Source organism: Oculina patagonica, chromosome 8 (assembly GCF_052425735.1).
Source record: "Oculina patagonica isolate OP01 chromosome 8, crgOcupat, whole genome shotgun sequence".
In the NCBI taxonomy this organism is placed as follows: Eukaryota; Metazoa; Cnidaria; class Anthozoa; order Scleractinia; family Oculinidae; genus Oculina; species Oculina patagonica.
The window spans coordinates 22,340,476-22,364,974 of NC_135765.1; the positions used below are offsets into that span (position 1 = coordinate 22,340,476).

A 24,499-nucleotide genomic window follows, 5' to 3' on the forward strand; every position below is an offset into this window, starting at 1 on the left:
GAGGCACATTTTTACACAAATTAAAGCACAACATATTCCCGTACTGAACAGGTTTCTCTTACCTGGTAGGCCCTCTTGTTTGTCAAATTTTACTGTTTGCATGCCACACCCACCACCACACCCCCCCCCCCCTTTTGAGTAAACGGTCACTTTGTATGTTTTGGGGGTGGGAGGGGGGGTTTCCGGTGTTGCTGGGACTATGAAACCCTAATCCAGACCTTACGTGTAGGAAATACTCTTTCCGTGCCGAGTTTCTATTTCCAATTCTGGACACACTAATTGTTCGCACCGCTGATCAGTTTCCCGGGAACTGACATCCTATTCTAGACCATTACTCTCGCCTCTAAATTTTTATACCCCATCCAAGCCTTACACTTATACTTATTACTTGTCTTATCTTATTTTTCTTTCATCTCCTCTCTTTAATCATGTACAACCTAGTCATTCGATTCTGAATATATTTCTGCCTGTTTTGGTTAATTTATTTTTACGCTATCATTAATTCAATTTATCTTTGTCAAAATAACTGGTTCTTGTTGTTGTCACTTATAGATGATTGTGCGCAATCCCCTCTTCCTTCACCAGACTCCCCCGGGTCGCCCACTTCCTCTCGGAACGAGTTAATTTATTGGTTCTTAAAAACAATAGATAACAGGTGACAACAATGCCCCTAGCCCTGAACAACAATAGAGGTAGTGTTTACAGCGGGCGAATGAAAATAGAGGTTCCAGAGAGGTAGTGTCTTACCGGACTTCCCCTCCCAGACCACTGCATCATGCGACAGGCTCTTGAGCGACTAAACTGTAATAATAAGTCAACAACAATTTTATTCACAACTTACAAAACCAGAATTACAAGTGTATCAACAAAATTGTTGAACAATGAACTCTCACTCTCTATCCTCTTAGAGCTCTGCAGATAATTCTGGATTTTTTGTCATGTGCGGTGCGCAGTCCCATAATTTGTCGTGTGGACAGTGTGGTCTCACTGGGCAAGTGACTGACTGAAATCAATGGCTCTACATGCTTCTTTATTGGAGTGGGAAATTGTAACGTTTTAGTAGATAACCGAGACTGAGTTCGCATGAGTCACTGAGGTATCGCATCCTTTATTGTTGCAGCAAAGAGCCCAAGTGTGACCCCTGATAATTCATTCACATTCTTTCGTGAAGATCTAATGCAATCATCAACAGTTAACCGGAAGCTGTCCTCAGCTTCTGATTGGATGATAACTGCACGAAAGAATGTGAATTAATTAAAATTGGTCTCACTTTTGGGCTCCTTGCTTTAACATCCTCGCTGAGACAGTGTACAACAGAAGAAATTTTCAAATCCAGTTTTCATGATATGCAGAGTTATCAAGGTCTGAAGGTCTTGGTAAGTGCTGTGGCTGATAACACTTACCTCGCCCTTGATAATTCTGGATATCACGAGCAGTGTTTATTGTCTGCCAATAAACACTCACAGATAACAGATAAATTGGGTTTCTTAAATTTCGAAATGTTTTGTGCCAGGAAAATATCTAAAACAACCCCACAGAAGGTCACAAGATATTAAATTCTGGAACACGACACCAACAACAACGAAAACTATTTATTACGTAATAACAATACATGCATAGCGTTACGAATTCAAATGAAAGAAAATCAAATCAAATCACAACTAAATGAAGAAAATGTTCGCTGAGTTAAGTTGACGAAAGTTGCACTAGCTTAATACATTAAACCTGCTGTGGCCCTCGGATTCCCGGTAGAAGTGGAATTTAGAAGTGTTTTTCTAGTGGAGGGAGGAAAACCGGAGAAAAATCCTCGCCGGGGCCGGGACGAGAACCAACAACAAACTCAACCCACATATGACCCGGGGTCGAGAAATCGAACCCGGGCCACATTGCTGACATCGTAAATTCACATCCTATTATAAAGAACCCAGCATATCAACACTCACATTCAACATGAAAACAGCCGTGTATTATCCACTGTAACTCTACAGCCCACAGCAGTTTGTCAAGCGAAGCAAGAGCTTCCATTCTCATTCCATTGCTCAGAGATTGTATGACTGGTCACGCTATGACTGAAAGAGTTCCTGACATACGATTTGTGGAGAATTCTGGGTAATATCCGTCAGATATTACCCACAATTCTCTTCGATAAGCAAGAAAGCACACGGATTCTTCCCAAGAAATTGAAAAAGCAAAAGAGCATACCTGCTCGTTTGTCTTGACTTTGAAAGACTCAAGTGACTTCTTATGTCACTTCTTCTCGATCTGTTCTCCGCCATTCTCAGATCTTACGCCTGTGCGCAGCGATCTCCATAACCACGAAAACGAGGTTTTTTACTCAAACGAGTAAAAGCCTCGTTTGCAAGAAACGGCCCACAAAAAAAATTCACACAACAAATCGCTTTTTGTTTGGTAACTTCATTTTTTTATTTCTTAAATTTCACTGGGACACTTGGCTCTTTACGTCTCTTACGCCGACACGCACCATGTGCACGCACCTAGACAGACATCGTTTCTTACGTACTTTACCCTATTTTCACACAACTAACGTTTTAATACGACAACTCAAAAGCCTGTCAGGCGCGATCTGTGACTGTTATACATTGCATACAACAGTTTTTCTCAGCCAGACACCTAAACTGCTGTCGCATGTAACGCCCCAAAGATCGGCCTCATAAGCATTATGCGCGCGACTCAGTTGACATATCGATATTAACCTCTTTTCACACCACTAACGCTTTAACACGACAGCTCGAAAACATGTCAGGCGCGCTCTGCGACTGTTATACACTGCATACAACAGTTTTTCTCAGCCAGACACCTAAACTGCTGTCGCATGTAACGCCCCAAAGATCGGCCTCATAAGCCTTATGCGCGCGACTCAGTCGACACATCGATTTTAATCTCTTTTCACACAACTAACGTTTTAATACGACAACTCAAAAGCCTGTCAGGCGCGATCTGTGACTGTTATACACTGCATACCACAGTTTTTCTCAGCCACACACCTAAACTGCTCTCGCATGTAACGCCCCAAAGATCGGCCTCATAAAGGCCCGTTTACACAGGCGATTTTTGTCGCGCAACTCAATGCAATTTTTGTCGCGCCGACGTTGCATCAAGTTTCGAACAGGTTCGAAACTCCTGCGACTTGCGGCGATTTTATTGCCGCTAGTTTTCATGCGTGCAAACTGGCGGCGATTTCATGGCGATTTTATCGCCACGATATCGCGCCGAAGTTGCATGAAGTCGCCGCGATATCGCGGCGACATGATGCAACTTCGGCGCGACAAAAATTGCATTGAGTTGCGCGACAAAAATCGCCTGTGTAAACGGGCCTTAAGCCTTATGCGCGTGACTCAGTTGACACATCGATTTTAATCTCTTTTCACACCACTAGCGCTTTAACACGACAACTCGAAAACATGTCAGGCGCAATCTGTGACTGTTATACACTGCATACCACAGTTTTTCTCAGCCAGACACCTAAACTGCTCTCGCATATATCGCCCCAAAGATTGGTCCTTGCCTCCATGGGTGCCACAACAGGCAAACAGTCCCAACCCACAAGTAAGAATTGTCTGGTGTGCAACAGCAAGCATGCAATTGAGAAGTGTGAGAAATTCCTGGCAATGGATGTCAACCAAAAAGCGCAACTAGGTAAAGAAAAGAGGTTGTGCTTTTCTTGTTTTGAGTCAACGGACCACCAGTCTCGTGACTGTACACGCAAGAAACGATGCAACATGGAAGGCTGTGACAAATACCACCACCCACTAATCCATGGTGCAGCTCCTGTTTTCGTCGGAACGCCATCTGTGAACAATCCGTCTCCCGTCCCGTCTTTGAATGCAGCAGCACCCGTCTTTGTTGGAGCTTCATCCGTTAACTGCGTCCCCGCTGCTGTCTTGCTGCAGATCGTACCGATAGTAGTTGCGACCCCCAAAAGGGTTAAAATAAGTACTTTTGCGCTGCTAGACTCCGGCAGCCAAACTTCGCTTATCCTGAAAAACTTTGCTGATGCTATTGGCCTTGATGGTGAGAATGGCCCGCTACAGCTTGGTACCATAAACTCGTCTGGCAAACCCGTACGTTCGAGATGTCGTTTCATGTTGGTGCCACCGGGGGTCAGAAGCCAGTGCCCAGATAGCCGTAGAAGAAGCTTGGACTGTTCCACAGTTAAACCTGCCCCCACAAAAGGTTACTCGTGCCATGATACAGGACTTTCCGCACCTGAACAATCTGAGTTCTCCTGAAGTAAACTCCGAAGACGTGACAGTTCTGTTGGGAGCAAACGTTTTGGATGCGATATTACAGCATGATGTGCGAAGGGGTCGTCCAGGGCAGCCTGTTGCAATTCTCACAGCCTTTGGCTGGACCCTCGCCAGTTCAGTTAAATCGGTTGTCAAACCTGAGCGCCTACATGTTATGCATGTTCACCGTGTACTGAACGCTGAAGAATCGTTAAACAAGCAAGTAGAAGACTGGTGGCGGACGGAATCCTTTTGCACGAAGTATGAAGACGTGACACGCCGTTCTCTTGAAGATAAAAGAGCTATTGAGACATTAGAAAGAACTGTGAAGCATATGTCGGGCGGATACAAAGCCGGAATGCTATGAAGAGAGCAAGAAGTAGAGTTTCCTGACAACCGTCTCATGGCTGTAAAGCGACTGGAGTCCACCGAAAGGAAACTAAAGCGTGACGAAGACCTGGCGAAAAAGTATTGTGCCATTATTGAGGACTACGTTGACAAGGGTTACGCTAGAAAACTTAGCCCTGAAGAGGCAGCCGTCCCGACCCCAAAACAGTGGTTTCGGCCACATCATCCAGTCCATAACCCCAATAAGCCCGACAAAGTCCGCATCGTCATGGATGCTGCTGCCAAACATGATGGAGTGTCTTTAAATGACCGACTTCACATCGGGCCCGACCTCCTGAATAGCCTTGTGGGTGTGCTGTTGCGATTCAGAGAACAGCGCGTTGGCCTAGCCGCCGACATCGAGGCCATGTTTCACCAAGTTCAAATCATAGAAGAAGATCAGCCTGCTCTGAGGTTTCTGTGGCGGAACTTGGAACTGCGACGCCCACCTGATGTGTATCAGATGCTCGTCATGGTTTTCGGAGCTGCGTCCTCCCCGTGCACTGCAAACTTTGTATTGAGAAAGACAGCACTTGACAACCGAGAAGATGTCTTGTTTTCTGAGGATACGATCAAATCAGTAGAGAAGAAGTTCTACATGGATGACTTTCTAAAACCTGTATGTGACGAAGCCACAGCAGTGCAAATGTTCCGTGAAATGACTTCTCTCTTGTCCCGGGGAGGTTTCAGGTTGACCAAGTGGATCAGCTCCTCGCGTGAAGTCCTGTCACAGATCCCTCCTGAAGAGAAAGCTAGCCCGTCGGTTGATGTTAACTTCGATGAACTTCCAATTGAGCGCACACTGGGTTTGAAATGGAACACTGAAACTGATTGTTTCCGTTTCTCTGTATGCTCAAGTCAGATGTATGAGCCAACCAAGCGAGGCGTCCTAAGCCGTGTTTCAACCGTGTTCGACCCACTAGGAGTGTTGGCTCCATACATGCTGCCTGCAAACTGTCTTATCCAAGTGTTATGGCGTAAGAGCAAAGGCTGGGATGAGCCCTTGGATGAAGAACACCGGAGAATTTGGGAAGATTGGCTTGGTGATCTGGTGAAACTGAGTGAATTTGAGCTGCCCCGCTGTTTCTGTGTATTTGCTGACGCCTCCGAAATGGGGTTTGGTGCTGTGTGTTACGCTAGATACTCACTTCCTGATGGTACGATTAAGGTTTCATTTGTTATGGCAAGGAATCGTGTTGCGCCCTTTAAGCAGTTAAGTATCCCTCGTCTAGAGCTTCAAGCTGCCGTCCTAGCCGTAAGATTATACAACCTGGTCAAGCAAGAGTTGTCTGTTACTGTCAAAGACACCATCTTTTGGAGTGACTCAAAAACTGTGTTGCAATACATATCTAATGAAAGCCGACGCTTTCACACATTTGTAGCAAACCGGGTGTCAGAGATTCATGATGCAGCCGACCCGAGGCAGTGGAGACACGTGCCTGGCCATTTGAACCCTGCTGACGATTGCACCCGAGGCCTTCGGGCGGCAGATTTGGATAAACACTGCCGATGGCTTAACGGCCCCGCCTTCTTGTCCAAACCCGAAGAACAGTGGCCTCAAGACACGTTTACTGGTCCTCTCCATGAAAATGTTGACGAAGTGAAGAACACGAAGTGGTCAGGCCATGCATCTGTTACTGATCCAAGGGCATACTTTCCAGACCCAGAGAAGTTCTCCTCTTGGACAAGATTCCGTCGTGTCCTTGCATGGATATGTCGATTTGTCAAAAACTGTAAAAGAAAGGCTGAGGACCGCATCCTCTCGTCTCTAACCACTGCAGAAATCAGCAATGCAGAGTTGATTGCCGTACGGAAAAGTCAAAGAGACTCGTTTGGTCTAGACTTTGAAGCCTTAAAGGCAAACAAGCGTCTGCCAGTTAAGAGCCGACTCAGTGCGCTCAGGCCATACATTGACGAAGCAGAATACTTGAGGGTAGGTGGTCGTCTTCGTAAAGCCCCCGTTCCTGAGGAGACACGACATCCTTTGATACTGCACCCGAAGCACGAAATAACTCGCCTTATTGTGATGCACCACCATCTTCGTTTGTAGTGCACAAGTAACAAGCATGTCTTGAATGAGCTGAGACAGAAATACTGGATCCTGAAAGGGCTAGCCACAGTTCAGAAGATTTCGTCCAGTTGCCCATCGTGTCGAAGACTACGGGCAAAACCCGAACCGCCCGTCATGGCTGACCTTCCCAGTTCGAGACTGGGCTATCAGCAACCGCCGTTCACGAACACTGGTGTTGATTACCTTGGCCCCATGCTCGTACGCCATGGAAGAAAGACGGAAAAGCGCTACGGAGTACTTTTTACGTGTTTAACCACCCGTGCGGTACATCTTGAAATCGCTCATTCACTAGACACTAACTCTTGCCTGATGGCTTTAAGAAGGATGATGGTCAAACGTGAAAAGCCAGCCAATATTTGGTCGGATAACGGTACCAACTTCGTTGGGGCCGAGAAAGAGCTTCGAGAAGCTGTCAAGCGCCTAGATAGCGAGCGAATTGGTGACTAACTCTCTGCCGACGGCGTGCAGTGGCACTTCAATCCCCCGTCCTCGCCACACTTTGGAGGCGTTTGGGAGCGCCTCGTTCAGTCTGCCAAAAGAGCGCTAAAGGCGGTGGCAGGAAAGCAGTGTGTCAATGATGAAACGTTACTCACGTTTATGGCTGAAGTGGAGTCCTTACTAAATGGTCGCCCCCTTACTCATGTTAGTACTGATCATCGCGACGAAGAAGCTTTGACGCCGAATCACTTTCTGCTCGGTCGAGGAAACCCTAATGTCCCGCCAGATGTCGTCAATGATAAGGACTTGTGTAGTCGTAAGAGGTGGAAGCACGCGCAAGTAATGATCCAGCACTTCTGGAAACGCTGGCTCCGAGAATATCTTCCAGCGCTGACGGAACGCCGAAAGTGGACAAATGACGCCTGCAATGTTCGTGAAGGAGACCTCGTCCTCGTCGTCGATGAGAATTCCCCTCGCGGGTGTTGGCCACTAGCTCGTGTACTAAGAGTGCTTCCCGGAGACGACGGAAGAGTCAGAGCAGCCGAAGTCCGTACCAAGAGTGGGACCTACATCCGTCCTGTTGTTAAACTGTGTTTACTAGAAGGTGCGAAGTAGTGTTCGTCGCCTCGCCCTGCCGTCGAACACGGGGGGACGATGTTCGCGCCAAAACTGAACATATTGAACACGTGATCAGCGTGTCACGCAATGACCTTTGTAATCGCTTTGAACTCGTGTTGTTGATGTTTGGTAATTTCAAGTTAACCGTTTCGTCGTCGTTAAATCAAGTTGCACCCGTCTCGAAGACCCGTCTAAACAACTTGCATTCATGCCATAATTAAAGATAAAAAAGTTCACTGTTAATGTTATAACCCACGCTGTGATAATTGATTGATGATTTCATTTTTGACATTGGGCAAATAAATACACTGATCAGTGTTGCTGCCCATAAGACAGTTTTTAAATCAATATTAAACATACTCAAATCAAAAATGTAAAAATAAATAAATATTCAAGACACTGCAAGACAACCCTTCAGAAGGAAGCAACATGTTTAATATTCTATAATCAAAGACATATTGTAAACTAGACAATCACAGGAAAACTGAATCTTTAATGGTCAAATTCGTAAATAAAGCTTATCTATAGCTCGTGTAAATACCCTGTCACTCTCATGTTAAAACAAACAAGGAAAATTCAAGTGCAAAGCAAACAGTCAATCACGTCGTTCGGTGAAAACGGGTGAACATTTCCAAGATCGTTTTGCTCCTTAGTCTCATTACGCTGTATGGTCTCTATACATTAGTCAGTTGCTTCTGTTATCGGTGTATAATTTACTGAGTGATATGATGGAGTAACAGCAATAAACATCCGATGCTGTGGACCCAAGCATATGATCGACCCCAAGAGTTTATATCAGAGTGATTTGTCACCTAAAAATTCTGCTCCAGGTCTTCAATGGGAATTTCCTCTTGTGCTTTCCGGACCAAACCAATCTAGAAGTTGAATTCCGCTTACAATACTTCCTTTTCAATTCAAAACTCCATGAAATTCGAAGTTTTCAGAAACGAAAATGCCTTTGTTGTCATTCCAAAATCGTGACGTTGCACGCCTGCGCGGTGCGTTTTTCAGCAGTGTCTACCTACAAAACCCCAGGCCACCCCTCGCGCAGCGCTAATTTTCTTGACAGCCTGCCACCATAACACCCAAACGCTGATACGGTCTATCTGGTATCTTGCAATATCGTAAATGAAACTTGCAAGCGTTTTAAAGCACATTCAAAACTCCAACCAATTCGAGAATTTATCAATAACTTATTAAGACTGCCCGCCCACCCGCCGGCTGAATACCTGGACCCCGGTGAATTAATTTCAGCTCCAGCTTCTTTTTATTTTATATTTCAAAACATTGCATGATTGATAACAACTGATTGTCCAGTGAAAACTAAATAAGCAAGGCTGATGTGCTGGACTTTTAATATCCTGGTCTCTTGAAAGTACAACATAAAGTTTCAGCTTTTGTCACCAGTCTCATCTACCCTCTTTAATGACATAATGAAAGACCCAACCCCCGCTGTGGAGTCACCATGGCAACAGTTTAACGAGACATACCATTTTGAAATGAAGAACGTTTATACTGTTGAATGGCACAAATTTTATTCTTTAGACACTGGATTGAAAAATTGAATTTTTTTCACCACTCATGTGGAATGGTCTTAGACCCTTTTTGTGTTGTAAAGCCTCATATATTTACTGCTAAAATAAGAACAATTCGTGTAAAGGTAACTGAACTTTCAACAATTTGTTACTGTTACAGTTTATGTTATTGCTAGTTTTTTTTTTTTAAATGTATTAAAGTTTTGTTTTGAACATTTGGTTGTTCCGCAAAAAATTAAATAAGCGCCCTGTCCCGAATAAGCGCCCTGTCTCGAATAAGTGCCCTCCCTTGAGGTGCCAAAAGTAAATAAGCGCCCAGGGCGCTAAATCGAATCATTACGGTACAACGTTACTATAGACTTGTTCCGTTTGTTCTACGTTGTCATCGGTTCTTTAGGGACGGACGATTAGAAAAGTGATGGGGGGTGGGGGTGGGGAAAAAGCCAAAAAAAAATTCATGCAAGGCGAAATGCCAAGAAAAAAAATTCGTGCAAAGGGGAAGGCAAAGAAAAAACCGGTAATTTTACACTTGATAAAATCGACTTTTCGACGAAATTTATCAGGGAGAATGCTGAAAATGGCATTTCCGAGCCTAGAAATTTCAAAATTTTCTGGGGGTGTCGTAAAGAAGTGCATACAGGGTGAAGAAAACAATCAGTATATCATGGTATATAATAACAGTACATGGCATTTGATTTAAAACATTCTTAATATTTTTTTTTTTTACAAATATAACTAGGAGTTGCTGATAGCAAGTAAGGTGCTGCGAAGTGAGTTATACGAATAATAATTATAATAGTAGGAAAGAACGAAAGGTAATAGGAATGTTTCGGATTTTCACATTTTCAGACGTAAAAGATATTACTTTTCTCAGCGGGTGAAATGCTGAAGCAATGTAACATAACATAGAACGTACAGTTCGATCGCAAAGCCATCAGAAACAGCAATTTATGACGCCAAAAAGCTCAAAGCTCGTTCCATTCCTGCGCGCGGACATTATGAAGACGTTCTTCGGGAGCCATCGCAAATAATCTTCGTAGTTTTTGCTGTACATATTTCGCGCTTAAGGCTCAGAAAGTATAAACTTAGTAATGAATAATAATGAAAGCGAATTATAAGAAGGCGTGGTAAATTCGTTATTCATCCTAGCTGGCGCATAAGGGATGAAAAGACTGTTTTTCCGGCACTATACTTGGCCATCTTGCTCAAGAGACGTTTCTTGGGAAGCATTTACAAGTACTGAACAGAGGCGCAAGCGGCAGTGCTTTAAATTTTAATTTCTTGCTCTTTTGCGAAAAGGACATCGCAAACGACAAACGCAGCTTCCACATTTTACATGCCGCTCAAAGTTCGTTCCATTCCAGTGCGGAGTCGTTATAGAAGCGTTTTCGTGGAGTCTTCGCAAATAATCTTCGTAGTGTTTTTGCTGTACATATTTCCCGCTTAAGGCTCAGAAAGTAAAATTTCTTCTTAAATTTAATTGGTAATGAATTTATATAAGAAGGCCTCTGAAATTCGTTATTCAACAGAGCTGGCGCATAAAGGATGAAAAGATCGTTTCTCCGGCACTTTACTTGACCATCTTGCTCAAGAAAGATTTCTTGGGAAGCATTTTCAAAGTACTGAACAGAAGCGCAAGCGGCAACGTTTTAAAATTTTACTTCTTATTCTTTAGCGAAAAGGACATCGCAAACGACAAATGCAGCTTCCACATTTGACATGCCGCTGATCATACGTACTGCATGTACACAAAATCATCGCCAGCGAAAAAGTCGAATCGAGTGTGTCGCCTATATAAAGCGCCCAGGCCCCGCGCGGACAGTCAAAAATAGTCCTGCTGCTACGCTAAGGCTTCGCAGCAATGATCAAAGATGGTGATAAGTGTGTGTGGGAAGGGGGGAGGGGGATGTGGGCCGGAGTAGAAAGGGGGTGGGTCATGTTGTTTTGGTCTTGAACATAGGGGGTGAGTCATTTTAGTGACTTTAAACTGTTATAGTTTTAAGAAAATCCCCAGTGGTATTCATCAGTATAAATTGATAAATTTCTTGTCGTGAGCAGTTTTAGATGTATTTCTAGCGATTTCAGAAGGCCCAAATATAAAAATTCCCCAGGGGAGCATGCCCCCGACCCCCTAGATGCTTTGTGATCATTGCCTCGCTTTTGGTGGGCTCTCTCAAGCTGCCTCTTTTCCAATTGCTCCGACCCACCCCCCAGTACTTTAATATTGACCAGTCCTTAAAGGATTAAATTAATAAATAACTATATTTTTTGGAAAATATTTGAACTATTTAGCAAATGATCAACAAAGCAGAATTTGTCAAAAGCATGGTATAAAGCAACAATACATGCCATCCAGCCAAGAAACTATTTGTGTAAAAAAATAGCTATTTAAAAAAAATTCGAGCAAAGGGTTACACCCGCAAAAAAAATTCATGCACAAGCAAGCAATGGGCGTAAAAAAAATTCGTGCAAGCCGAAAATCCCTCCCTCCCCCCCACACCCCCCCCCCCATCACTTTTCTAATGGTCCGTCCCTTCCTTCTGGTTACGAGGCAATAACGAATAATTATGAATTACTATTACCCAGAGAGGAATATTGCAAAATACTTCGTGTACGCTAACACGTGTGTAAAACCTCAGTGTAACTTGGTTAGTATGACGTCATAATTTGCCGTATATGAAGCACTTACCCAAATTTTTAGCGTTATAGCATTGTGTCTGCGCTTCGCACTAGACACAAAAAGCCGCCATTTTTTAATGCGCGCGCGCTTATCACACATGAGATTATGCGCAAAGCAATACTGGAGAATGACCTTAAACCGTTTGGAACTGTGAGAATAATTGCTACAGCAAAAGGTGAAGTTGCTCCCAGTCCGCTCATTAAGCCTTTCACTACTCTTTTTTTAAGATGAATACAAATAAGGCTGAACAAAATCGTGTTCAATCCTTTCCAGAGGGACCAGGTCATTAGAATTATTTGGACTGGATTCACGGAAGATCCGGAATCGAGTCCTGGTTTCGCGAGAAAGCATTGACAGCTAGGACAAAAAAAGCACTCATTATTTAATCCCAGTTTTATTTCTTTGCTAACATGGTTTACTCTGGTTACATACAATTTCGTAGTTTGTTATTAAGAAACTCGAATTGTACAAGCTCATAACATTTTAACCCTGTTTAAAAAGTTAACCCTCTATAATTAACCCTCAGTTATTAAATCATTGAACATCGAATCTTTTCCCCAGCTGATAGTGCTGACCAGAATTTCTAGACAATGCTTAAAGAAGAAAAAAAGAAAAAACAACAACAATTAATAAGCTCTATTAATAGACCAATTCTCAATTGAGTATCGTAAAACCAAAGTAATCAGTCTGGCCAATTACAAAAAACACAGACAATCCAGTGAACCAATCAAAACTCCAAGCAAATACATGTAGCCGGCGTGAAGCGTGGAAAAAACAATCTTCGTTCCTTACTGCGCAAGTTTGACAAAACGAGCGACTCTCCGAAGTTCCGCTGCAGGATCAAATCTGATTGGCTTGAAAAACAATAAAAATGGCCAGAAGTAAAACACCATAAAGTTCGTTGGTCAGGCTTTTGAAAGCTAGGCATGCGCAATTCAACCGAAAGTTTGATATTTTCGGACTTCAAATCGGAACTTTCCAGGGTCGCTCGTTTCTTGACCGCTTGTTAAGGGGAACGAAGCCGTTGGGTACGAGGATACGGGAAAACAAGTTAGAACAAGTCACGATATGTTTTGGTTTTACTTCTGATCGGCATTCTCGACACCAGAGCACTTCTCTTTTGCGCATGACTGACGGCGAGAAGAGCTCTGGGAAACTCCACGCAAGCGTAGCCAAAATCTTGCTACGATGACTCTATTGAGCACGCTCCACATTCTAGAGACTAATTAAAACAGTCATTCGACCGTTACATTTATTCACCAGATGCAAATTTAGATCGTGTCACGTAATATTGTAATCAGCGCTGGTTTTGGATGATTGTCTGTTGTTAAACATCGTTATACATTAAACATGCTTATTTCAGTGAAGACGAATTGCTCCGAGACTGTTGATGCGGTCTCCAAACAGAAATAGATCCGAAAACAACACATATTACGATTGCGTGCACAATCTTTGATTTGCATAAAGCACAAACATTCAATTCCCCAGGGACCAGGACAACCATCCCGACGCACGTTCAAATTTTGGCGCGTTACAGATTGACCAATCAGAGGTGTTTTCATTGTTTCAACGAACTTCAAATGAGAATAGGCTCTGTTCCAGGGTTGCCCAGAGCTCTTCTCGCCGTCAGTCATGCGCAAAAGAGAAGTGCTCTGGGGTCGAGAATGTTCTGATCGGTTGATAAAGTGCCACGAGATTTTAAACCAATCACATAGTGAAGTAATGCAAAACCACAGCAAACGCGAATTGCTTTCGGCACTCAGGTGAAAACCACTTTAAATGAAAGAGAAACAGGAAAACACTTTTGCATTCAGGCTAATGATATTCTCAGTGATAGAAAACGTCTAGTGTACATATTTTAACAGGTTTTTACCTCATTTTATATTACTGCCTGCATCACTTTTAGCACGAGTGCAATTAAGCTGAAAGCTTTTACTTTGCTTTTTTTATAGAGTCAAGTATTCATAATTTTACTGTATATTTCATTTCCGTCCTTTAGAAGTAAATTTCTAGCGGGTAAAATTTATCATTTCACCTTTTATTTCAACTCAGTCAATCTTTTATAATTCTTTTTTTAAGTTAAACAACAACGTGCGGCAACGTGCCCAACGCTAAAAAGACAATGTATCATTTGTAGGAAATTAGCGTTTGCATTCCAGGACAACAGCCTCGGGAGATCCGAAGCAAAACAAACTAATAAAGATATTCCACGCGGGACACCTCAGTTGTCTTATATTATGCAAATACTGTCATTTCTAGCTGTTTTAGGTGTTCAAACCTTGAAGCCCACAGGATGACGACACTAGGTAAGGTAAGGTAGGTAAGGTAAAACTTAATTTATGCAGGGTGGCCCATTCAGCACAGTGGCTGGTCTCCAGAGGAGCCCTGCTAAATACAATTTCTAAAATTATAAAATATCTTACCGCTTGTCAATAAGGACACAAAAATGGATACCAAGGATGCCCATGATTTTGACTGCACCATTTAATTCTGAAACAAGACAAACTAGGTAAAAATAGAATCCTACATATATTAAATAAAAAATAATGAATAAATAATAATAATAATAATAATAATAATAATAATAATAATAATAATAATAATAATAGAGTTAATTATAGTATCAAAAGGAACACATAGCATGAATTTATCCACTAATTTGTGGGCACTATTCTAAGTCTAATATTTGTTCAAAAAACTTATTTTTGAAGAGCTTTTTCCCCATATATAAAATTGCATCTTTGAAACAGAATCCTTAGCTACAGGATAATAAAGGTTGTCCACGGTATGAGACCCTGAATAAGAATGTTATTCTCAGTATTATGTTTATGCTTTGTGCTTTAAAAATTTTATTGTTGTGCCAGAGGCTATTACCATTACGGAGTGATTCCCTGAACTCTCTTGTCAACCGCTAAAAGTAACATTTTCTGAATTCAGTTAATTCCAAACCGTAAATCAATAAAACACTCTTGAAACATTTTCCTGCATATATACATTTCGCCGATAAAAATTTAAAAAAAAATTAAACTTAAGGTAAAAGCTGTTAAAATTGATGCTTCAATTTTAACAGCTTTTACCTTAAGTTGTATTTCAGGTATTTTTTAATTTTCCTGCATGTACATTAATTACTATCACTCTGGTAATGCTTGGATTCCTTTAGAACACTTAATTTATCATTAACGTTAGGCCAGCATACTGTAGTCAAACCTAAACAACAACCAACAGTAAGAATTTGTATTCGAGTTTGGAACTGAAAAAGCCAGCATGAGCCCCGAAGTCAACCGTGAAGGTTGACATCGAAGGTTTACTTGAAGTCAAAAGGTTGTCATCAAAGATGCAGTATTTCTCAATATATTCCCAGGAAAGGTATGGTGCGTTTTACATTAAAAAAAAACTGGATTTTTTCTATTTTCTTTTTGGCCTTAAAAACACATAAACATAAACAGGACTGACCAAAACAACACAAACACGAGAGAGAAACTTTCCGCTAAAAATTACTGGACACTTTTAGAAATTGAGCTGATTGAAACCCTTCACACTTGTAGATAAACGTTTCGAAACACCCGTTACTGCGTTTTGGCGTTCACTTATTTTACAACCTGGGCGCTTGCAAAAGAGACTATTCCAAAGGTAATTCAGCTGAAATGTTAAAATGTTAGATCAAATAATTACTGTTCACTTTTGCATTTCTGTAGCTAATTGGTCACATTTCTTATCATGCATATTTGCATATTATTGCACCTTTCCTCGCCTCTCGTAAACGGCATCAAACGCAAGGATTGTAATTGTAATATGTAATTTGTAATGTAATTTATTTACCCACGTGACACGGAAGATCACAGGAGCTCGTAAAAACTAACAGTTTTTCGTCTTAAGAGTTCATCACTCAGAGCTTATTTCGGGCTTAGCGTAAAAGCTACAAAGTAATTTAAAGCTTCTCGACAGGTGCCAATAAAGGGTGCAGCAGCATGACAACCAAATCGTTGCCAAATAAGATTGAACGCTATTTGGGATCAAGTCAGCGCAACTCAAAACAAGGCTTTTGCCTGACAATGTTGAAAACTCTTTTGAAGGCGTTGGTGTTATTTGAGTTTATTGCCTTTTTTTCTTTCTTTTTGTAATACTTAACAATTATTCCACGAGCGCGCGTTGGATATGAGATGGTAGATAGTCAACGAGGCGCGTCTGAGCGCCGAGTTGGCTATAACGATCTCATATCCAACAAGCGCGAGTGAAATAATTGTTTTATTAAAAACGCCCAAAGAATTGCTATATTTTAGCTCCCAAACTGTTTTCGTTGACGCGTATCGGCTACCATGATTTGTGGTCAGTGGTATATAAAGTCATATACCATTGGCTGTTAGCCACTCAAAACGCAGGAATTACAATATACCATTGCTAGTTTTTAATAGTACCAGATACTAGTGCATTGTCAAGTAATAAAAGTCACAATAAGGAAAAACACACATTTGATTAAAAGCAATCTAGGGGATGTTTTCGTGTTATAGCAAAGACTATATCATAATAATTTTGGCATTCAAAGAAATGTATTGTATGATGTTATTAAAATGTAATAATTAATGGGAACATTCTCCCAGGGAGAAAAAGAAATACAATTAACCGCTTTGACCTCTATCAGTTTGCAATGTGTGAAAACAGGGGTCTCCTGTCACGCGCTCCGTAGGTCGGCGTGAAAAACTCATTTGGTCCCTGATCAATTCAATAGATGTTAAGTTTTTTACGCTTATAGCATCCAGCGGGAATTCTTTTTGGTGAGACGCTTTACGAAAAATTACTACTGACTTCTAAAATACAATGCTAAAATGCACTTACGTTAGCGTCGTGTTTCCTGTGTTTGTTCAACTAGTGGCCTCGATATTCTGAATTTAGTATTTATTTCCGAAATCATAAACAATTTTTCAGCAAGTTATGCGAAAATAGATATTTTTGTTACATTTATTTTGCTTTGTGACAAATATATATTAAAATTGAAGAAAAGACGAAATGGACATTCAATAGATGAAGCAATCCTAATTTGACACGACAACGAGATCGATACTAATAAAGCATTTTTAATAAGAATTTTGATTCAAAACAACTTTAACAAATCCGTATTTTATGTGTCGATTTGTTTTTGGTATAGAGACCTTTCAGGTTCGCAAACTTAGGATTCCACTGTATTTTTTGTCTTTCCTGTAAAAAAAATTGTGGGAATTTTGGATGCAATGGGTAGCTTTTTAAAGCTACATGTTTATTTGCCAATTTTGATCTCAACCTCAAAATTCTTTCTCGTCTTTATTTTTAACTATATCGTTTTTCGAAAACATTGAAGCGTCTTTTATATTCGGACAAGCTCGATTTGATTTTTTTTCTCAAACACAAAAAGCCAATTCGAAAAAGGGCCTTCCGTGATGGTAAAAAGGGCAAAAATAACATAAAGGCGATAAGACGGTGATACGGAAATTGCCAACGAAACTGAAGAGCTAGCTTACAAAAGTTAACGTGATCTTGTAAAGAATCGTTTAAAAAATCATTTGTTCTGTGCTCGGCGTTCACTGCTGCTGTATTTTGAGCACTTGCAAATGAGAAACCGTCGCAAAGGCCACTTAAACTGTAAATTGCTTTATAAAACACATCTCGCATCTCGCACTTAACCATTTTTGCAACCAATTGGCTATAATTACTAACAACTAAATGTAACGAGCACCCCAGCACCTTTCCAAACGGACAACAAAACGGGCATCAATGAATTACTTACAACATCGAATTATGAGAACGCCCGCCCCAAGCCATAAGCCATAAGCACCAAGCATACAGAGCTTTTCTACTGCACCATTGAATCCTAAAAAAAGACAAACTAGGTAAAAATAGAATCCTACATATATTAAATAAAAAATAATGAATACATAATAATAATAATAATTATAAAAACAATATATAATTATAATAAAAACCTTCCCAAACTCCTTTGCAACTGAAACATCGTCAATGCCAAATAACTTGGTCAGTTTGAAGTCAGCAGGAGTAGTACGTCGTATAGAAATAACTCTTACCATAAACTACTTCTTGTATAAGTCGTAGGACGATGACGTCATTAGTCACGTGACATTGCCCTGAAGTTCGTTTTTGCTCACTGTGACAAAGATATTTTGTTACTGAAAAAGCAGTCATTGCAGTTTGAAGCACATTGGTGTGAGGTATTTCAGACTGCCCGGGTACCGAAAAAAATATAAAAAATTAAGGGGGCTATGTACAATTTTCAAAAAGTGGGAGTCTGGGTACAAGTGCGTATCTGGCGTTGCATTAAATGTGAGGAAGCAAAAAATTACATGTTGGTAGATATTTATATGCTAAGTACATTTTTATCACTTTTATTGGTATGACGTCATTGGTCACGTGACCAGAACGGACCGCAGTTTTAAAAACTTGAAAACTTTACCTGTATCTCTCTCTTAAGATTTTTTTACGCCAAGTTGTAGCTTTTTAAATAGTGTTTTTAAAAATGGCCATTATTACTTTTTCCTAAAAAAGGACGGCAGTTAAAAATACAACTGAAAAGTTTGTTGGCTTCCTTCTCAACGACAATTTGCGGTAGGAATAAAAGAAAATTTTGCTAAAGGGAGGAGTGTATGCTCTTTATAATAGCGTTGTCAGTTTTTTCTCATTTCAATTGCTTTTCGCGAGGTTAAATGTAATTTCTTCCAGACGAAAGGAGTGGGCCTGGGGAGAAGTTAAATAACTGCCCCTCCCCCTCCCCCTGCTGGTGGTCACCCCAGCGGATTCCCCGTGGTCCGTATTGTGGGCTCATGAAGAGCATTTTCAAAATGGCTACTATGCGACAAAATTTTGAGTTATAGAGGACAGTTTGTCGATGTTTTTCCTTCTTGACGCGATCAAAACGAGTCCCCAAACGTGGGGAAAACCTCCTTTATTTGTATTCCGGATAAAGAAGAATATGGAATGAGTAGAAACGTGCGAAAACGTGGGCAAAAGAAACTAACAGGGACCTGAGGTGAGCGTTTCTCATTGAACAGTGATTTTTTTAGACTGGTTAAAGCTTGTGTCTTCGACGTTTATCATGATTACCAACTTAGCTTACTGGAATTAAAGCCTGACTAGGCGTAAAAAAATAGATGGTGAGAACAAGGCGATAGTATTAAATGGCAGTCATTTTGTCGAGGCATACAACTGTTATTTATGTTCGTTATCTGAATTTTAAGCTACTGTTTTCCAAATTAATAAGACTCGCATCCTTTCATTATTTATACATGAGAAAATGTTCCTCAAAATATTGACCAAATGGCCATTTTAGACCGCAAAGAAAAATTACGTCAGGAAGATTTTATGTGATACCTTTGAAATTGAGAGAAACATTTCAGCTCAGTGTGCCACACTGAGCTGAAATTTTTCTAGTCTCTAGTCTAACTTAAAAAAAGAGATGATCTCTTTTTTTAAGTTAGACTAGAGACTACTTGCAGTCAACCTGGTAGCTAATCTAGACTTTAATTAAACAGTGCTACTCACGTTTTGGAATGCCTTTTTGGGTATGTTTAATAAATGAGACCATTTCTTAACTCAAAATTTGTTCTTCCCATGATGTTTTATTGTATTGGTAAACATAGATTTACGTTTCCTTTGCATTTTGTGGTTTACAGGTCAGGGACTAATAGAATGCCTAATGTTTTGACAGGACATTCTGGATTACTGTTCAGTGAGTTAAACTATGGAGTTCAGGTAATTGTCGATCTCTTAGTTTTACACATAGTTATGTGACAGTCAATTCTGGCAATTCCCTTCCTTCTCTCTACACACATTCATTGCCTGAGGCATTTAAGATCTGCTTTTTGTCCAGACATTTGTCTACTTTACACAAAATCTGTTTGTTTTTAAGGCCTGTATTTTCAGTTTTTGGATGACCTACAGTAGCATTTTAAAGTAGCAATGTAAAAAATCGCGAGGAAGACTTTGCAAGGGCATTCCTGTTAGTCAAAATGAACTAAAAAATACACACTGTGTCAATGTAATAAAATTATCACATGATTGATTCCCACATGTTGCCAGTTTAAACCTGAATATACTTAAGTGACATTGATGGCTTTTTATATAATATGAACATCCCAGAACCCAGTAAGATGGGAGGCGCGGTGGCCTAATGGTTAGTACACCGGACTCCGGATCGAGCGGTCCGAGTTCGAGCCCCGGCCGGGGTCACTTGTGTTATGTTCTTGGGCAAGACCCTTTACTCTCATCGTGCCTCTCTCCACCCAGGTGTATCAATGGGTACCGGCGACATAATGCTGGGGGGGGGGGGGGGGGGCTGCAGTGGACTAGCATCCCATTCAGGGGGGAGTAGAAATATTCCTAGCCGCTTAATGCTGCAGAAACCAGGATAAGCTCCGGCAGTGTGGGCTGCTTGGCTCGTGGCTTCTCCTAGAACCCAAAAAGGCTTCATGTAAATACTGACACTTAATTACATGTAAGTTTTAAAACCATTCTGAGGTTCATCACAAAACATTTTTGTTTCAATAAAAACATGTAAAAATAATGAAATAACAGAGAATTTACATAATTTTTATCGCAGACCACAAATTTTACTCCAGGTTAAGTTAATGTGTCAAGTTTTTTTGCAGCACAGGCTTGGTTCCACAGGGTGTGGTTCCAAAAAATATCCATACCTCCCCCAAGGATGGTTCTTTGGTTTGGACCCTCCCACCCCCTGGGATTTCTAGATTTGCTTCATACTTTCTTTAAAAAGTTTGTACTATTGAGACCCTCATCCCCCTCGGAATTTCCAATGACCATCCTTGGGGTGGGTATGGATATTTTCTGGAACCGCACAATGTGGGCATTTGCTTATGAAAGTAAGCTGCAGATTGATCTGATTGAAACACACTAATCTATTTTCACATTTACCTGTTTTCTATGGGATATATAATTATATATTGTTTTTACCGGTTTCACTTGTAATAATAATAATAATAATAATAATAATAATAATAATAATAATAATAATAATAATAATAGAGTTAATTATAGTATCAAAAGGAACACATAGCATGAATTTATCCATGCACTAATTTGTGGGCACTATTCTAAGTCTAATATTTGTTCAAAAGGCTTATTTTTGAAGAGCTTTTTCCCCATATATAAAATTGCATCTTTGAAACAGAATCCTTAGCTACAGGATAATAAAGGTTGTCCACGGTGTGAGACCCTGAATAAGAATGTTATTCTCAGTATTATGTTTATGCTTTGTGCTTTAAAAATTTTATTGTTGTGCCAGAGGCTATTACCATTACGGAGTGATTCCCTGAACTTTCTTGTCAACCGCTAAAAGTAACATTTTCTGAATTCAGTTAATTCCAAACCGTAAAACAATAAAACACTCTTGAAACATTTTCCTGCATATATACATTTCGCCGATGAAAATTTAAAAAAAATTAAACTTAAGGTAAAAGCTGTTAAAATTGATGCTTCAATTTTAACAGCTTTTACCTTAAGTTGTATTTCAGGTATTTTTTAATTTTCCTGCATGTACATTAATTACTATCACTCTGGTAATGCTTGGATTCCTTTAGAACACTTAATTTATCATTAACGTTAGGCCAGCATACTGTAGTCAAACCTAAACGGCAACCAACAGTAAGAATTTGTATTCGAGTTTGGAACTGAAAACGCCAGCATGAGCCCCGAAGTCAACCGTGAAGGTTGACATCGAAGGTTTACTTGAAGTCAAAAGGTTGTCATCAAAGATGCAGTATTTCTCAATATATTCCCAGGAAAGGTATGGTGCGTTTTACATTAAAAAAAAACTGGATTTTTTCTATTTTTTTGGCCTTAAAAACACATAAACATAAACAGGACTGACCAAAACAACAAAAAAACGAGAGAGAAACTTTAAGCTAAAAATTACTGGACACTTTTAGAAATTGAGCTGATTGAAACCCTTCACACTTGTAGATAAACGTTTCGAAACACCCGTTACTGCGTTTTGGCGTTCACTTATTTTACAACCTGGGCGCTTGCAAAAGAGACTATTCCAAAGGTAATTCAGCTGAAATGTTAAAATGTTAGATCAAATAATTACTGTTCACTTTTGCATTTCTGTAGCTAATTGGTCACATTTCTTATCATGCATATTTGCATATTATTGCACCTTTCCTCGCCTCTCGTAAACGGCATCAAACGCAAGGATTGTAATTGTAATATGTAATTTGTAATGTAATTTATTTACCCACGTGACACGGAAGATCACAGGAGCTCGTAAAAACTAACAGTTTTTCGTCTTAAGAGTTCATCACTCAGAGCTTATTTCGGGCTTAGCGTAAAAGCTACAAAGTAATTTAAAGCTTCTCGACAGGTGCCAATAAAGGGTGCAGCAGCATGACAACCAAACCGTTGCCAAATAAGATTGAACGCTATTTGGGATCAAGTCAGCGCAACTCAAAACAAGGCTTTTGCCTGACAATGTTGAAAACTCTTTTGAAGGCGTTGGTGTTATTTGAGTTTATTGCCTTTTTTTCTTTCTTTTTGTAATACTTAACAATTATTCCACGAGCGCGCGTTGGATATGAGATGGTAGATAGTCAACGAGGCGCGTCTGAGCGCCGAGTTGGCTATAACGATCTCATATTCAACAAGCGCGAGTGAAATAATTGTTTTATTAAAAACGCCCAAAGAATTGCTATATTTTAGCTCCCAAACTGTTTTCGTTGACGCGTATCGGCTACCATGATTTGTGGTCAGTGGTATATGAAGTCATATACCATTGGCTGTCAGCCAATCAAAACGCAGGAATTGCAATATACCATTGCTAGTTTTTAATAGTACCAGATACTAGTGCATTGTCAAGTAATAAAAGTCACAATAAGGAAAAACACATTTGATTAAAAGCAATCTAGGGGATGTTTTCGTGTTATAGCAAAGACTATATCATAATAATTTTGGCATTCAAAGAAATGTATTGTATGATGTTATTAAAATGTAATAATTAATGGGAACATTCTCCCAGGGAGAAAAAGAAATACAATTAACCGCTTTGACCTCTATCAGTTTGCAATGTGTGAAAACAGGGGTCTCCTGTCACGCGCTCCGTAGGTCGGCGTGAAAAACTCATTTGGTCCCTGATCAATTCAATAGATGTTAAGTTTTTTACGCTTATAGCATCCAGCGGGAATTCTTTTTGGTGAGACGCTTTACGAAAAATTACTACTGACTTCTAAAATACAATGCTAAAATGCACTTACGTTAGCGTCGTGTTTCCTGTGTTTGTTCAACTAGTGGCCTCGATATTCTGAATTTAGTATTTACTTCCGAGATCATAAACAATTTATCAGCAAGTTATGCGAAAATATATATTTTTGTTACATTTATTTTGCTTTGTGACAAATATATATTAAAATTGAAGAAAAGACGAAATGGACATTCAATAGATGAAGCAATCCTAATTTGACACGACAACGAGATCGATACTAATAAAGCATTTTTAATAAGAATTTTGATTCAAAAGAACTTTAACAAATCCGTATTTTATGTGTCGATTTGTTTTTGGTATAGAGACCTTTCAGGTTTGCAAACTTAGGATTCCACTGTATTTTTTGTCTTTCCTGTAAAAAAAATTGTGGGAATTTTGGATGCAATGGGTAGCTTTTTAAAGCTACATGTTTATTTGCCAATTTTGATCTCAACCTCAAAATTCTTTTCGTCTTTATTTTTAACTATATCATTTTTCGAAAACATTGAAGCGTCTTTTATATTCGGACAAGCTCGATTTGATTTTTTTCTCAAACACAAAAAGCCAATTCGAAAAAGGGCCTTCCGTGATAGTAAAAAGGGCAAAAATAACATAAAGGCGATAAGACGGTGATACGGAAATTGCCAACGAAACTGAAGAGCTAGCTTACAAAAGTTAACGTGATCTTGTAAAGAATCGTTTAAAAAAATCATTTGTTCTGTGCTCGGCGTTCACTGCTGCTATATTTTGAGCACTTGCAAATGAGAAGCCGTCGCAAAGGCCACTTAAACTGTTAATTGCTTTATAAAACACATCTCGCATCTCGCACTTAACCATTTTTGCAACCAATTGGCTATAATTGCTAACAACTAAATGTAACGAGCACCCCAGCACCTTTCCAAACGGACAACAAAACGGGCATCAATGAAATACTTACATCCACGAATTATGAGAACGCCCGCCATAAGCCATGGCTCTGCGGAGATATGAAACTTATCTTCGAGTGTTGAAAATTGATATCGCACGAGTGAGCGCAGCGAACGGAGTGTGATAGCGATTTTAACTTACTGAACTTATATAATAAATGCATATTCGATCACAATCTAGGGGATGTTTTCATAATAATTGTGGTATTCAAAGAAATGTATTGTGTTATGTTATTAAAATGTAATAATCAATAGAATCATTCAGGGGTCTCCTGTCACGCGCTCCGTAGGTCGGTGTGAAAACACATTTGGTCCCTGATCAATTCAATAGATGTTAAGTTTTTTTAAATGAAGACGAATTTTT

General features: G+C 40.1%; 2 protein-coding genes and 1 long non-coding RNA gene across 4 annotated transcripts in view; 1 reads left to right on the forward strand and 2 right to left on the reverse strand.

The window, feature by feature from the left end:
- LOC144661917 (uncharacterized) overlaps positions 1-24,499 on the reverse strand; it is a 459,725-nt gene that overhangs the window by 125,038 nt on the left and 310,188 nt on the right.
- On the forward strand, positions 4,651-7,373 carry LOC144663221 (uncharacterized). The gene has a single exon (XM_078524135.1). It carries the CDS (start codon positions 4,651-4,653, stop codon positions 6,682-6,684), a length of 2,034 nt encoding a protein of 677 aa, XP_078380261.1. The 3' UTR covers positions 6,685-7,373.
- Positions 12,352-24,269, reverse strand: LOC144661945 (uncharacterized). 2 transcript variants are annotated; one of them, XR_013572364.1, is made up of 4 exons: positions 24,147-24,269; positions 17,735-17,818; positions 14,400-14,466; positions 12,352-12,569 (listed from the first exon to the last, which is right to left on the reverse strand). It is a non-coding gene; the product is annotated as an uncharacterized LOC144661945 (long non-coding RNA). The 2 variants fall into 2 exon arrangements; XR_013572365.1 differs by lacking the exon at positions 17,735-17,818.